At 55.5% G+C, this 11,075-nt stretch overlaps 2 protein-coding genes across 2 annotated transcripts; both read left to right on the top strand.

Annotated features, from left to right (window-relative positions):
• Positions 1 to 4,258: 4,258 nt before the first annotated feature.
• Positions 4,259 to 7,774, top strand: KLF1 (Kruppel like factor 1). The gene is made up of 3 exons (XM_041763172.1): positions 4,259 to 4,371; positions 5,127 to 5,973; positions 7,139 to 7,774. The coding sequence occupies exons 1-3, from the start codon at positions 4,285 to 4,287 to the stop codon at positions 7,312 to 7,314; spliced, it is 1,110 nt and encodes a 369-aa protein (XP_041619106.1). The 5' UTR covers positions 4,259 to 4,284; the 3' UTR covers positions 7,315 to 7,774.
• Positions 7,775 to 8,377: 603 nt separating this feature from the next.
• On the top strand, positions 8,378 to 10,945 carry DNASE2 (deoxyribonuclease 2, lysosomal). Its single transcript, XM_041764039.1, is given in 7 exon segments — positions 8,378 to 8,754; positions 8,859 to 9,036; positions 9,134 to 9,215; positions 9,557 to 9,721; positions 9,813 to 10,010; positions 10,405 to 10,751; positions 10,753 to 10,945. Coding segments are annotated over 7 exon segments (1,101 nt in total). The 5' UTR covers positions 8,378 to 8,659; the 3' UTR covers positions 10,789 to 10,945.
• Positions 10,946 to 11,075: the final 130 nt, after the last annotated feature.

The following is an 11,075-nucleotide window of genomic DNA, read 5'->3' as shown; positions in this document are numbered from 1 at the left end:
TTTTTTTTTTAAGATTTATTAATTTAGGGGATCCCTGGGTGGTGCAGCGGTTTAGCGCCTGCCTTTGGCCCAAGGCGCGATCCTGGAGACCCGGGATCAAATCCCACATCGGGCTCCCGGTGCATGGAGCCTGCTTCTCCCTCTGCCTTTGTCTCTGCCTCTCTCTCTCTCTGTGACTATCATAAATAAATAAATAAATGAATTTTTAAAAAAAGATTTATTAATTTTTTCACGAGAGACACACAGAGAGAAGCAGAGAAATAGGCAGAGGGAGAAGCAGGCTCCCTGCAGGGAGCCTGATGTGGGACTCCATCCCAGGATCCTGGGATCACGACCTGAGCCAGAGGCAGAGGCTCAACCACTGAGCCACCAAGGTTCCCCTAATTCTGAGTTCTGATAGTTTTCTCCCTAGGTGTGCCTATTATTTTTGTGACAACTTGACCAATATTTGTGTGTATGTCTGTGAGGTTGTGTACCTACACGTGTCAGTGTGATTTGATCTATGTGAACCTGTGGTGACTGTGAGTGTGACATGAACATATGCCTGAGTGAGTGGCTAGGCTCACCTAGGTCACTTTGATGAGCATTTGTGTGATGTGCATTTGAATCTGGGTGCACTGTGCCTGACCATCTCTGTATCTAAAAGGCCTATTTCTGCCATGACATGGCCTTTTTCCAGGTGGGGTAAGTAAGGCCCAGAAAGCAGAATGATCTCGCTCAAGGTTACAGTAGGCCAAGTGCAGAGCGGGGATCTGTATGAGGATCCAGGCCTCCTGGTTCCCAAGCCAGACCCTCCCTGCCCACCAGGAACACGTCTTCCCACATCAACATTCTGGCTAATTGTATGTGTATCATGCTCTACCTCACACCATCTCTGAATGAGTATGATGGGAGTAACAGTGGGATTGTGTCTAAACGTGATCACTGGCCTGCATACCCCCAAGTGCCTAAGGACTGGGTGTCTCTAGACCTTCCTACGTTCTGGGCCGTTCTTGCCCGTAATGTCCAAATAAAACAGTTCGAACCCTCCTCCTCACACATCAGGGAGCCCATCATCTCCCTGAAATGTCCCTGATTCTGCATGGCTCTCATTCTTCTGGTCGCCTCCCTCCTCCTGCAGCCAGTGGGCTCTCCCCTCCCCTCTCCTCTTCCTTTCCCCAAAGCTCCCTACCCTGAAGCTGCTGTGGGTGTCAGAGGGTGATGTCCATTGGGAAACCCAAACTGAGGTTCAGGCCTTGCCTCCCTGGGAAGTCTATCATCCCTCCTGGCCACATGCTCTTAGAGGGCACATGTCCCAGCCACATGCCCTGCCTCTGTCTAGACCTTTATCTTCGTGCCTCACATTTTAGAGCCACAAATGCCTGTTTAGTGCCTCATTCTAAACCAAGGAGATCTCTTCCCAAGAGAGACCCTGCTTTCCTCTCCAGGACCCACTAACTCCAGCCGATTGTTTTATCGAGGCAAAATTCACATAACATAAATGAACCATTTTAAAGTGAACAATTCAGTGGCATTTAGCACATACACAAGGTTGTGCCACCACTTCTTCTATCTAGTTCCAGAACATTTCCTCACCCAAAAAGGAGACCTTGTGCCAATCAGCAGTCACTCCTCATTCTTCCTCCCACTGCTCCTGCAAACCACTAATCCTTTCGTCTGTGTGGATTTGCCTGGATATTAACTAGAATCATATGTATGATCTCTTATGATTGACTTATTTCACATAGCATGTTTTTGAGGTTCACCCACGTGATTATGTATTTAAAGCTTCATTCCTTTTCTTGGCTGAATAGTATTTCACTGTATGGATGGACCACATTTTGTTTATCCATTCATTTGTTCATGGACATTTGGATTGTTTCTACCTCTTGACTATTGTAACTAATGCTGCTGTGAACTCAGCATACAAGTATTTGTTTGAATACCTGTTTTCTTTTTTTTCTTTTTTTTTTTTAATTTTTATTTATTTATGATAGTCACAGAGAGAGAGAGAGAGAGAGGCAGAGACACAGGCAGAGGGAGAAGCAGGCTCCATGCACGGGGAGCCCAACGTGGGATTGGATCCCGGGTCTCCAGGATCGCGCCCTGGGCCAAAGGCAGGCGCCAAACCGCTGCGCCACCCAGGGATCCCTCTTTTCTTTTTTAAAGAGAGTTTATTTGTCTATTCATGAGAGAGAGAGAGAGAGAGGCAGAGGCTCCCTGCATGGAGCCTGCTGTGGGACTCGATCCTGGGTCTCCAGGATCACGCCCGGGCTGAAGGTGGCACTAAACCACTAAGCCACCAGGGCTGCCCTGAATACCTGTTTTCAATTCTTTAGGGTATATACCTAGGAGTGGAGTTGCTGGGTCATACGGTAACTCTTGTCCAAATTTTTTATTGTTTAACTTTTTGAAGAATCATCAAACTTTTCCACAGTAGCTGCATTTTACATTCCCACCAGGAGCTTACAGGGTTCCAATTTCTCTACATATGGCCATCTTAGTGGGTGTATTGTGCTGGCTTTTATATTACTTGCTACACCCTCCCTTTATGGCACATGATAATATTTTGCCTTTTTTTGTGTGATGCGTTTGTGAGGCACCAATTCTGATTGTGCATCTGTGGTGATGTGTCTATGTCTGGGCAGCATTGTGTGCTTTTCACTATTGGAGTGTTTGATTCCATGTTGGCAATGGTTGTCTGTCGTTAACTGGATGTGGGCCCGATGATTGGGCATTGGTAGCTGTGCAGTCATGACTAATTACAAACTGTGACAGTAACAGGTGGTGTGAATATGTAGGGTTGTAGGTTTTATGTGGTGCCGTGTATGGTTGAGTCTGATGTATATGTATAGCTGTGTGCATTACTACATCATTGTGCGTTTGTGAGCGGCTGTGTGCTGCTGTGTTTCATGCTTTTGTGTGTGGAGGCAACATCTGTGTTTCATGGGAGTTGTGTAACTGCATCTTCTATGGTTTAGTGACAACATATCCAAGTGTCTCTGTGTGTCTGTTCGGTTGTGGCTAAATCACGTCAATGTGATTGTGTGCGTTTATGTGACAGTGTGTGATGCTGTCAGTACCTGTCTGTGTGATTATGAATTCTATGTCTGAGAGATTGTGTGACTATGTCATTGTGTAACCAATGTAGTGGATAGCTGTGTCTTTGTGCCTGGAAGTTGTGTGTCTGTGTATGGTCTATATTATATAGATACACAATTTCATGTGCAGGGACTATATGGTCTGTGTGACTCAGGGGCCAGGAATCCGTGTTACTATGTAACTGCCTATTGTGTGTGGATATGACTGTGAACTACGTATGTATGATATGTGTCCGTATCATCCACCCAGGCTCCCATGGTAAAAACACCGGTCCCTGGTGTAGAACCTTGGATTCCTCCCCCATGGGGAACAGAAGTCAAACAGCAGCCAGGCCCAGAGCAGGGGTTGGGGAGGGTCTCCTGCACATCATCATGTACTTCCTGTGGCCTGATCCAACCATGCCATTTCACCCAGGAGAGGGGGTCACTTCCCCTGCCCCAGCCCCATCACACCAGAGCAACTGTGGTCACGGCAGCCTCCAGCTCCACACAAGCCTCACCCAGAGGGGCCGTGGCAGACAGCAGTGCCTGATTGGGAGGGGCTCCTCCCGGAGCTAAGCTCAGACCCTGAGAACTCACAACCCAGGCAATTTCAAACCAACCTAACATGAAGCCCCAGCCCCCAACCCTCCCACTTGTCGGGAACAGAGCTTTGGCTGTTCTGGGCCTCCACCTGATAGCAGCTTACAACATCTGGGGTGTCTGATAATGCTTGGCTTGGCAGGCACTTCATGCCAAGCCCCGCCATCAGCATGGTTGCTGCTGTTTATTGGGGAGGGGGAGAGCTACAGGGCCCCGGTCACAGGAAAGGGGGTATCAAAGCCCCCTCCCAGGACCCCCATTCTGTCTGTCGCCCCTTCTACAGAAAGGTAACTAAGAGTAGGCCCCAAGTTTCTCCTTCTGTGGGGACTCAGTACCTCACTTTACCCAACACCTGAACCCTCAACCTCTGAACCCCCAGCCCCTGAACATCTGACTTGGCTTTAGATACAGGGTCAGTCCTTAAAGCCCAGCCCCTAAACAGGCTGAGATGAGGTCTCTTCCCCAAAAATGGTGACCCCCCGCCTTGCCTGCCTCTTATCAGGGGCTGCAGCCAATCAGCTGAGGGCAGAGAGGAGCCCTCTGAGGGGCCATTGGTGTCTCAGAGCCCACGAGGCCACGGAGGGAGAGGAGGTCTGAGGCCCAGGGTGGGCACCAGCCAGCCATGGCCACAGCTGAGACCGCCTTGCCCTCCATCAGCACGCTGACCACCCTGGGCCCCTTCCCGGACACACAGGAAGACTTTCTCAAGGTGGGGCCAGGCGGGGTGTAGGTGGGCTGGCTGGGGTCCTGGGCTGTGGGTAGAGCTTAGGGGGGGTCTAGTCCTCATCTTACTCTGCATCTTATCTAAGGCTGGGGGTCCTCAGGCCAGGCCAGGGGTCTGAACCTGGTCTAAGGACCTACTTCTGTCATATAAAACTGAGGCTTGGAGGAGCACCTGGCTGGCTCAGTGGGTAGGACATGCAACTCTTGATCTCAGGGTCGTGAGTTCAAGCCCCATTTGGGCCATAGAGCCTACTTTAAAAAAGAAAAGAAAAATTAAAAACCTGAGGTTTGAAGCTGAACCCTGCAGCAGTCCACAGTGAGACAACCCCAGTTACCAGGGGGAAACAGCAAATCCAGGAATCAATCTTGGGAATTAATTTTTGGGGGTGACAGGGAAGAAGAGGGAGAGTCTGGAGGGAAACTGAGGCAAGGCTGCGCCCCCTCCCTCCCCTCCCCCAGCCTTCCATGCCTAGCTCTGCCACCCCTTCCCCCATGCCTGAGTGTGGCTCCAGATAATGTTAGTCTTATCTTGGGTCTCCAGCCAGACCCATCGACCTCTGGCCCTGGACTTGGGGGTGCTGGGGGGAGTGTGCATTGTAAGGCAAGGGGACAGACAAGCAAGCAGGACCCCTTTCCAGAGCCTCTGGCCAGCCTGCCCCCATCAGGGCATCCAGCACCCCCCAACTCTGGGCGGGGTACCTCGGTGTCCACCGAAGCCTCACGCCACCGCTCATTCCCCAGTGGTGGCGCTCTGAGGAGGTGCAGGACTTGGGTCCGGGTCCCCCTGATCCCACCGGGCTGCCCCTCCACGTGAGGCCAGAGTCGCAGGACGCGCCCAGGGAGGACGAAGACGACGAGAGGGACTCGGCCACCGCCTGGGATCTGGATCTCCTGCTCACCAACTTCCCGTGTCCCGAGCCGGGCGGCGCGCCCCAAACCTGCGCTTTGGCGCCAGGCGAGTGCTCCGGAGTGCAGTTCCCGCCGCCGCCGCTGCCGCCGCCGCCAGCGCCCGAGACTCCCTGCCCGTACGTGGGCGGCCCCGGGCTGGTGGCTGGGCTCTTAGGTCCCGAGGAGCACCCGGGCTGGGCGCGGCCGGCCCCTAGAGCCCCGGTCCCGGACGCCTTCGTGGGCTCAGCCCTGGGCCCAGCCCCGGAGCCCAAGCCATTGCCGCTGCAGCCCGTGTACCCGGGGCCAGGTGCGGGGTCCTCCGGCTGCTACTTCTCGCGGACCGGGCTTTCGGTGCCCACGGCGCCGGGCGCCCCCTACGGGCTGCTGCCCGGGTACCCACCGCTGTACCCGGTGCCGCAGTACCAAGGGCACTTCCAGCTCTTCCGCGGGCTCCCAGCGCCTGCGCCCGGCCCCACATCACCCCCCTCTTTCCTGAGTTGTCTGGGACCCGGGACGGCGGGTTCGGGACTCCGGGGGACCGCAGGAGACCCAGGAGGGGTCGCGGACGCCGCACCGTCTAAACGCAGCCGGCGATCGTGGGCGCGCAAGAGGCAGGCGGCACACACTTGCACGCACCCGGGCTGTGGGAAGAGCTACACCAAGAGCTCACACCTGAAGGCTCATCTGCGCACGCACACAGGTGAGGGCGCGAGGACCGGGCCGGGGAATGGGCCTCAGGAGCAAAAAAACCCGAGCAAGTGGGGGGCTAAGGCGGAGTTTTGGAGCCACGGGCGGGGCAGAGGATGCTCGAGCCGGCCTGGGACCTCGGCAGCAGGCAGCACTGAGGGAGGCGGGGCGGGGGTAGCACGGAGACAACCTGGGGAATCTGAGGAGCGTCTCCGGGAGCCGACGGGTGAGATCTGGGCAGGGCAAGGGCCAAAGAGCAGAAAGCCTGGCAAGTGACAAAGGGGACGGGCCGCGGAGAGGGGACAGGCTTGGAATGCCAGAGGTGGAGCCGAAGACAGAGGGTTCGGGTCCTGGGCTTGCAGAGACGGAGTTCGGAGCCTGGAGGGTAAAGCGTAGAGTTGCTTGCCGGGGAGGCGGAGCCAGGCCGTAGGGGGCGTGGCAGCACTCAAGAGGGGAGGCGGGGCCAGAGCCAGTTTCTGGAGCCCAGATAGGGCGGCGGTTCCAAGAGGATAGAGGGAATAGCTGGGAAAGGAGGGTGGGCCTAGGAGAAGTCGGGTCCCAAGGATCCTGTGGAATAGAGGCGAGGAGGAGGAGGGTCAGGCCTAAGTTTAGGAGTCCCCACGGAGGGTAAGGCCAGCACAGAGGGCAAGGGCCATGTGTACACTCCTGTGCAGAAGCGCAGGGGGAGAGGCCAGGAGTAGCCGGGAGAGAGAACAATCACCGGGGACAGGGCCAAGGGGGGGTGGGGGGGTGGGAGGCAGAATTGGGCAGCAGTTGGAGGGTCCTCTGGTACAAGGCAGGCGCTGGAACACAGGGAGCCAGAGTCAAAGGATGAAGGTGGGGATGGCTTTAGGACTCAGGGGCAGGGTAATAGGGCACAGAAAATGAGGCCAGTGGGGTAGGGGACAGGACTTGGGTCCAGGAACTGAGAACGGGTTTGGCGCCAAATGCAGGTAGAGAAGAAGGGTTGGGATCGCAGAGGCCGGAGTGGGTGCAGAATCAGAGCCCTCCCCTGAGAGTGAGCGCCTCCCTACATTTTGAGCGCTAGGCGCCTCACTTGCCTCATCCTAGTACCGACCAAGGCTGAGTAAAGGAGTGTGGCCAGATGCAGAAGCAGCCCAGGGGAGGGGTGGGGCGGACAGTGGCTCACAGCTTGCTTGTCACCCCCCAACCCCCAGGGGAGAAGCCCTATGCCTGCACGTGGGACGGCTGTGGGTGGAGGTTCGCACGCTCAGACGAACTGACCCGCCACTACAGGAAGCACACAGGACAGCGCCCCTTCCGCTGCCAGCTCTGCCCGCGCGCTTTTTCACGCTCCGATCACCTGGCCTTGCACATGAAGCGTCATCTTTGAGCACTGCCCCAACACTTGGACTCTTCCTGGGGATTGGGGATGGAACAAAACCAGATCACACAGGGTGGTGTTCCCTTGGATGGACCCTCTCCCGGATTCATGGTCCCATAGATCCACCCAAAGATCAAGGACTGGCCCATAGAGACACTTGAAGCTCCCACACGTCTTCAGCCACGGGGAGCTCCACAGAGACAACCAGTGGCCACACAGACACAGCGAGACAGACCTCCAAATAAACGGAGTCATTTGGACACTCAGACATTTTGGACAGAGGGACAGACTCTCAGAGAGCTGGACCCTCAGACCAGCTTACAAGAGGCTCTGGGCAGTGGGAGTGGTTGTGGGGTGAGGTTTCCCAGAGACCCTTGGCCTAGAAAGGGGTTTTCACACCGTGATTAATGAAGTTCTGCATAGTGGCTGGATCTGTTGTGAATGGTTATGGGTCCTGTACCAATGCCTCTCCCAGATAAAGGTTCAGCGTTGGCCTGATTTTGTGGGTTTTGGGTGCTGGAAGATGGGAGGAAGCTTTACCCTCGGGGGTAAGGTTGGGAGCCGTACACACCTTCACACCCTCATCTAAACTTCAGCTACTCCTCTTAGCACTGCAGGCTTTGATGCCCCTCTCCATCACACCTATAGCCCTTGTCTCCTGTCTTGAACCCCAGGTGCATTCACCGGAACCATTTCCCCCGGTGTCAGAGTCCTCACCCGGGGCCCTCAGAGCCCTAGCACCCTCCACCCTGACGTGATCCAAAATGCTCCCTTGATTAGCTCAGGAGGCCTCAGGAAAACATGCGGCATGAAAAGCAAAGAGCACAAGAGTTGAGCCTCAGGCTGTAAGGCAGGAAAGGAAAAAATCCAAATTCACATTTGACCCACGAGCCCCAGGAGAGGAGCTCTGGCGGAAGAGTGGTTTGACCGTAGCCGAGCGAGCGGAGCGAGACGGAGGCGGGGCCTAGCGGAGGGATGTGAAATGTGATTGGCTGAGAAAGGAGTCGGAGGCGGGACAGGGAAAGCAACGTGACCACAGTGGGCGTGGTCAAGTGGGCGTGGCCAGGGCCGGCCCGGCCGGTGGGGTGTATTTGGGGTTGAGTCCGACGCAGGCGGGAGGCGTTTCCTGAGGGGAGAGACGGTCAGAAAGGAAGCCCCGCCCCTTGGGGGCGCCCCAAATTAACTTTCAAATCTCAACTTTCTAGTCTCGCGGGCGGACTCTGCATCCTCGTGAGGTCCCGGCTCGGGTTCCCATGCCGGGTTTAGGGAAGTGAAAGTCGCCTAGGGACCGGCCCGGCCCAGCTCGTGACCTGGCGCCCCGGGGTCCCAACACGGATTCCTCGACCCAAGCGCCATGGCCACGCTGAGCCCGCTGCTCCTGGCCGCGCTGCTGTGGGTCCCTGTAAGGACCCTGACCTGCTACGGGGACTCGGGGCAGCCTGTGGACTGGTGAGTGCGCATGCGGCCACCATCCCCCGGGGTCGGCCTGGGGATGCTGCGCGACTGGGTGAAGCCTGGGGTTCCCTCTGTTCCCCTCCCTCCATTTCTTCCAGGTTCGTCGTCTACAAACTGCCAGCCCAGAGCGGGCCCGGGGATGCGGCGCAGAGAGGACTGCGATACAAGTACATGGATAAGGACTCAGGGGGCTGGCGGGACGGCGCGGGGTCCATCAACAGCTCGGCGGGGGCGGTCGGCCGCAGCCTGCTGCCGCTGTACCAGAACGCCAGCCAGGTGAAGGGGCGCCAGGGCTGAACCCGGGATGAGACTCGAGGGCCCAGCCCGGGGGGGTGGGGGGGGATTTCAAGTTGCCCCGTCCATCTCCCCCCAGCTCGCCTTTCTGCTATACAATGACCAGCCACCTAAATCCAGTGGATCCCAGGACTTCGTCGCCAGCCGGGGGCACACAAAGGGTGAGTTCTGGATTGGGGCTCCGGGGTTCCTATGCATCTTTCCCAGCTAACCCCTGACCTGCCCGGGGATGGAGTGCTGGGTAGTCTGTCGGACTCTGGACGTCTGCTTCCTCATTTTATATTAACATTGCTTTTCAAAACAAACAAAAACATTTTCTTCTTGACTGTGAGAATTGACAGCTGCAGAAACTAGCTCAACAGTGGTTTTAACACTGCTCATGCCTCCTCCAGACCCCCACCCCCACCCCCAGCCCCCGGGGCAAAGGAAGGGTGTTCTTGGTGGCGTGTGTGCTTGTCGGAATGCTTTGATCAGCCCTCCTGATCCCTGTCTTCTGGTTCAGGCGTGCTGCTCCTGGACCAAGAAGGGGGCTTCTGGCTGGTCCACAGCGTTCCACAGTTCCCTGCACCCGCCTCCTCTGCTGCATACAGCTGGCCTTCTAACGCCCACACCTATGGGCAAACCCTGCTCTGTGTATCTTTTCCTCTTGCTCAGTTCTGGAAGATTGGTGAGTGTGGACAGGGAGGCAAAGTGAATCCCTGATTCCCTGGGGCCAGAATGTGGAATAGTCGCTGATTTTCTCCACCCTTGCCCTCTAGGCCGGCAGCTGACCTACACCTACCCCCTAGTGTATGACCACAAGCTAGATTCAGACTTCGCCCAGAAAGTCCCCTACCTGAAGGACGTGGTCAAGGGCCATCATGTTCTCCACAGCCCTTGGAACAGCAGTGTAACACTCACATCCAAGGCAGGGGACACCTTCCAGAGCTTTGCCAAATATGGAAAATTTGGAGATGGTGAGTCTGGAAATTGATGATTGCAAAGTTCTTTTTCTGCAGAGGGGATGTCTGGTGTGTCCATGGCTAAGGGCAGGTCAGGAATAGGGACTAGGACTTTTTTGAGAGCTACAGTCGAATGACAGGTAGACAACCAACAGACCTGGGTTCACATATTCGTTTCTGGCTCTATGATGTCTCAGTTTAACCCATCTGAGAAATGGGGATACTGATATATACATTAAAGAATTGTTATGAATGAAGTGAGGCATATAAAGCATTTGGTAAGGGTTATTCATGTTGTCATTCCCTGTGTTTTTAGGAATTGACAACTGAGGAAACGGAACTCAGAAAGGGGGAAATGGCCCTAGCAATGACCCTGACCCTGCTCATGTCCTTTTTCCATCCTCCACAGACCTGTACTCTGGCTGGTTGGCAGAAGCCCTTGACAGTAACCTGCAGGTCCAATTCTGGCAAAACTCTCATGGCATCCTACCCTCCAACTGCTCTAGGGTCCAGCATGTGCTGGATGTGACCCAGATAGCCTTCCCTGGGCCAGCTGGGCCAGCCTTCAGTGCCACAGAAGACCACTCCAAGTGGTGTGTAGCCCCAGAAGGGCCCTGGGCCTGTGTGGGTGACATGAATCGGAACCTTGGAGAGGAGCACCGGGGTGGGGGCACATTATGTGCCCAGCTGCCAGCTCTCTGGAAGGCCTTCCAGCCTCTGGTGAAGGCCTGGAAGCCCTGTGGGGAGAACAGAACTTCTCTCCAGGAAATCCAGCAGAGCATATAAGAGCTAAGGCTCAGACACCAATTGGGACTTCAGCTTGAACCCCAGTTTAACGTCTGTGTGACCCTAATTATGTGCCTTAACCTATGACTCAGTCTACTCACCTGCAAAATGAGAATCATGACACCTGACTCAGGACTGTTGAGAAATAAAAGGAAATTGGTGGATGGGGCTGTTAACCTTTTTTCTTCAAGTGGACACTGGGACTCCAGACAACACTGCAGCCCTTCTCTCTCTGAAGCTCTGGGGACAGCTGGTGTGTAAGCAAGACCCAAAGCGGGACCACAAGGAACGGTC

This window comes from Vulpes lagopus, chromosome 7, assembly GCF_018345385.1.
Source record: "Vulpes lagopus strain Blue_001 chromosome 7, ASM1834538v1, whole genome shotgun sequence".
NCBI classification, from domain to species: domain Eukaryota; kingdom Metazoa; phylum Chordata; class Mammalia; order Carnivora; family Canidae; genus Vulpes; species Vulpes lagopus.
This window is presented reverse-complemented; position numbering and strand designations above follow the sequence as displayed.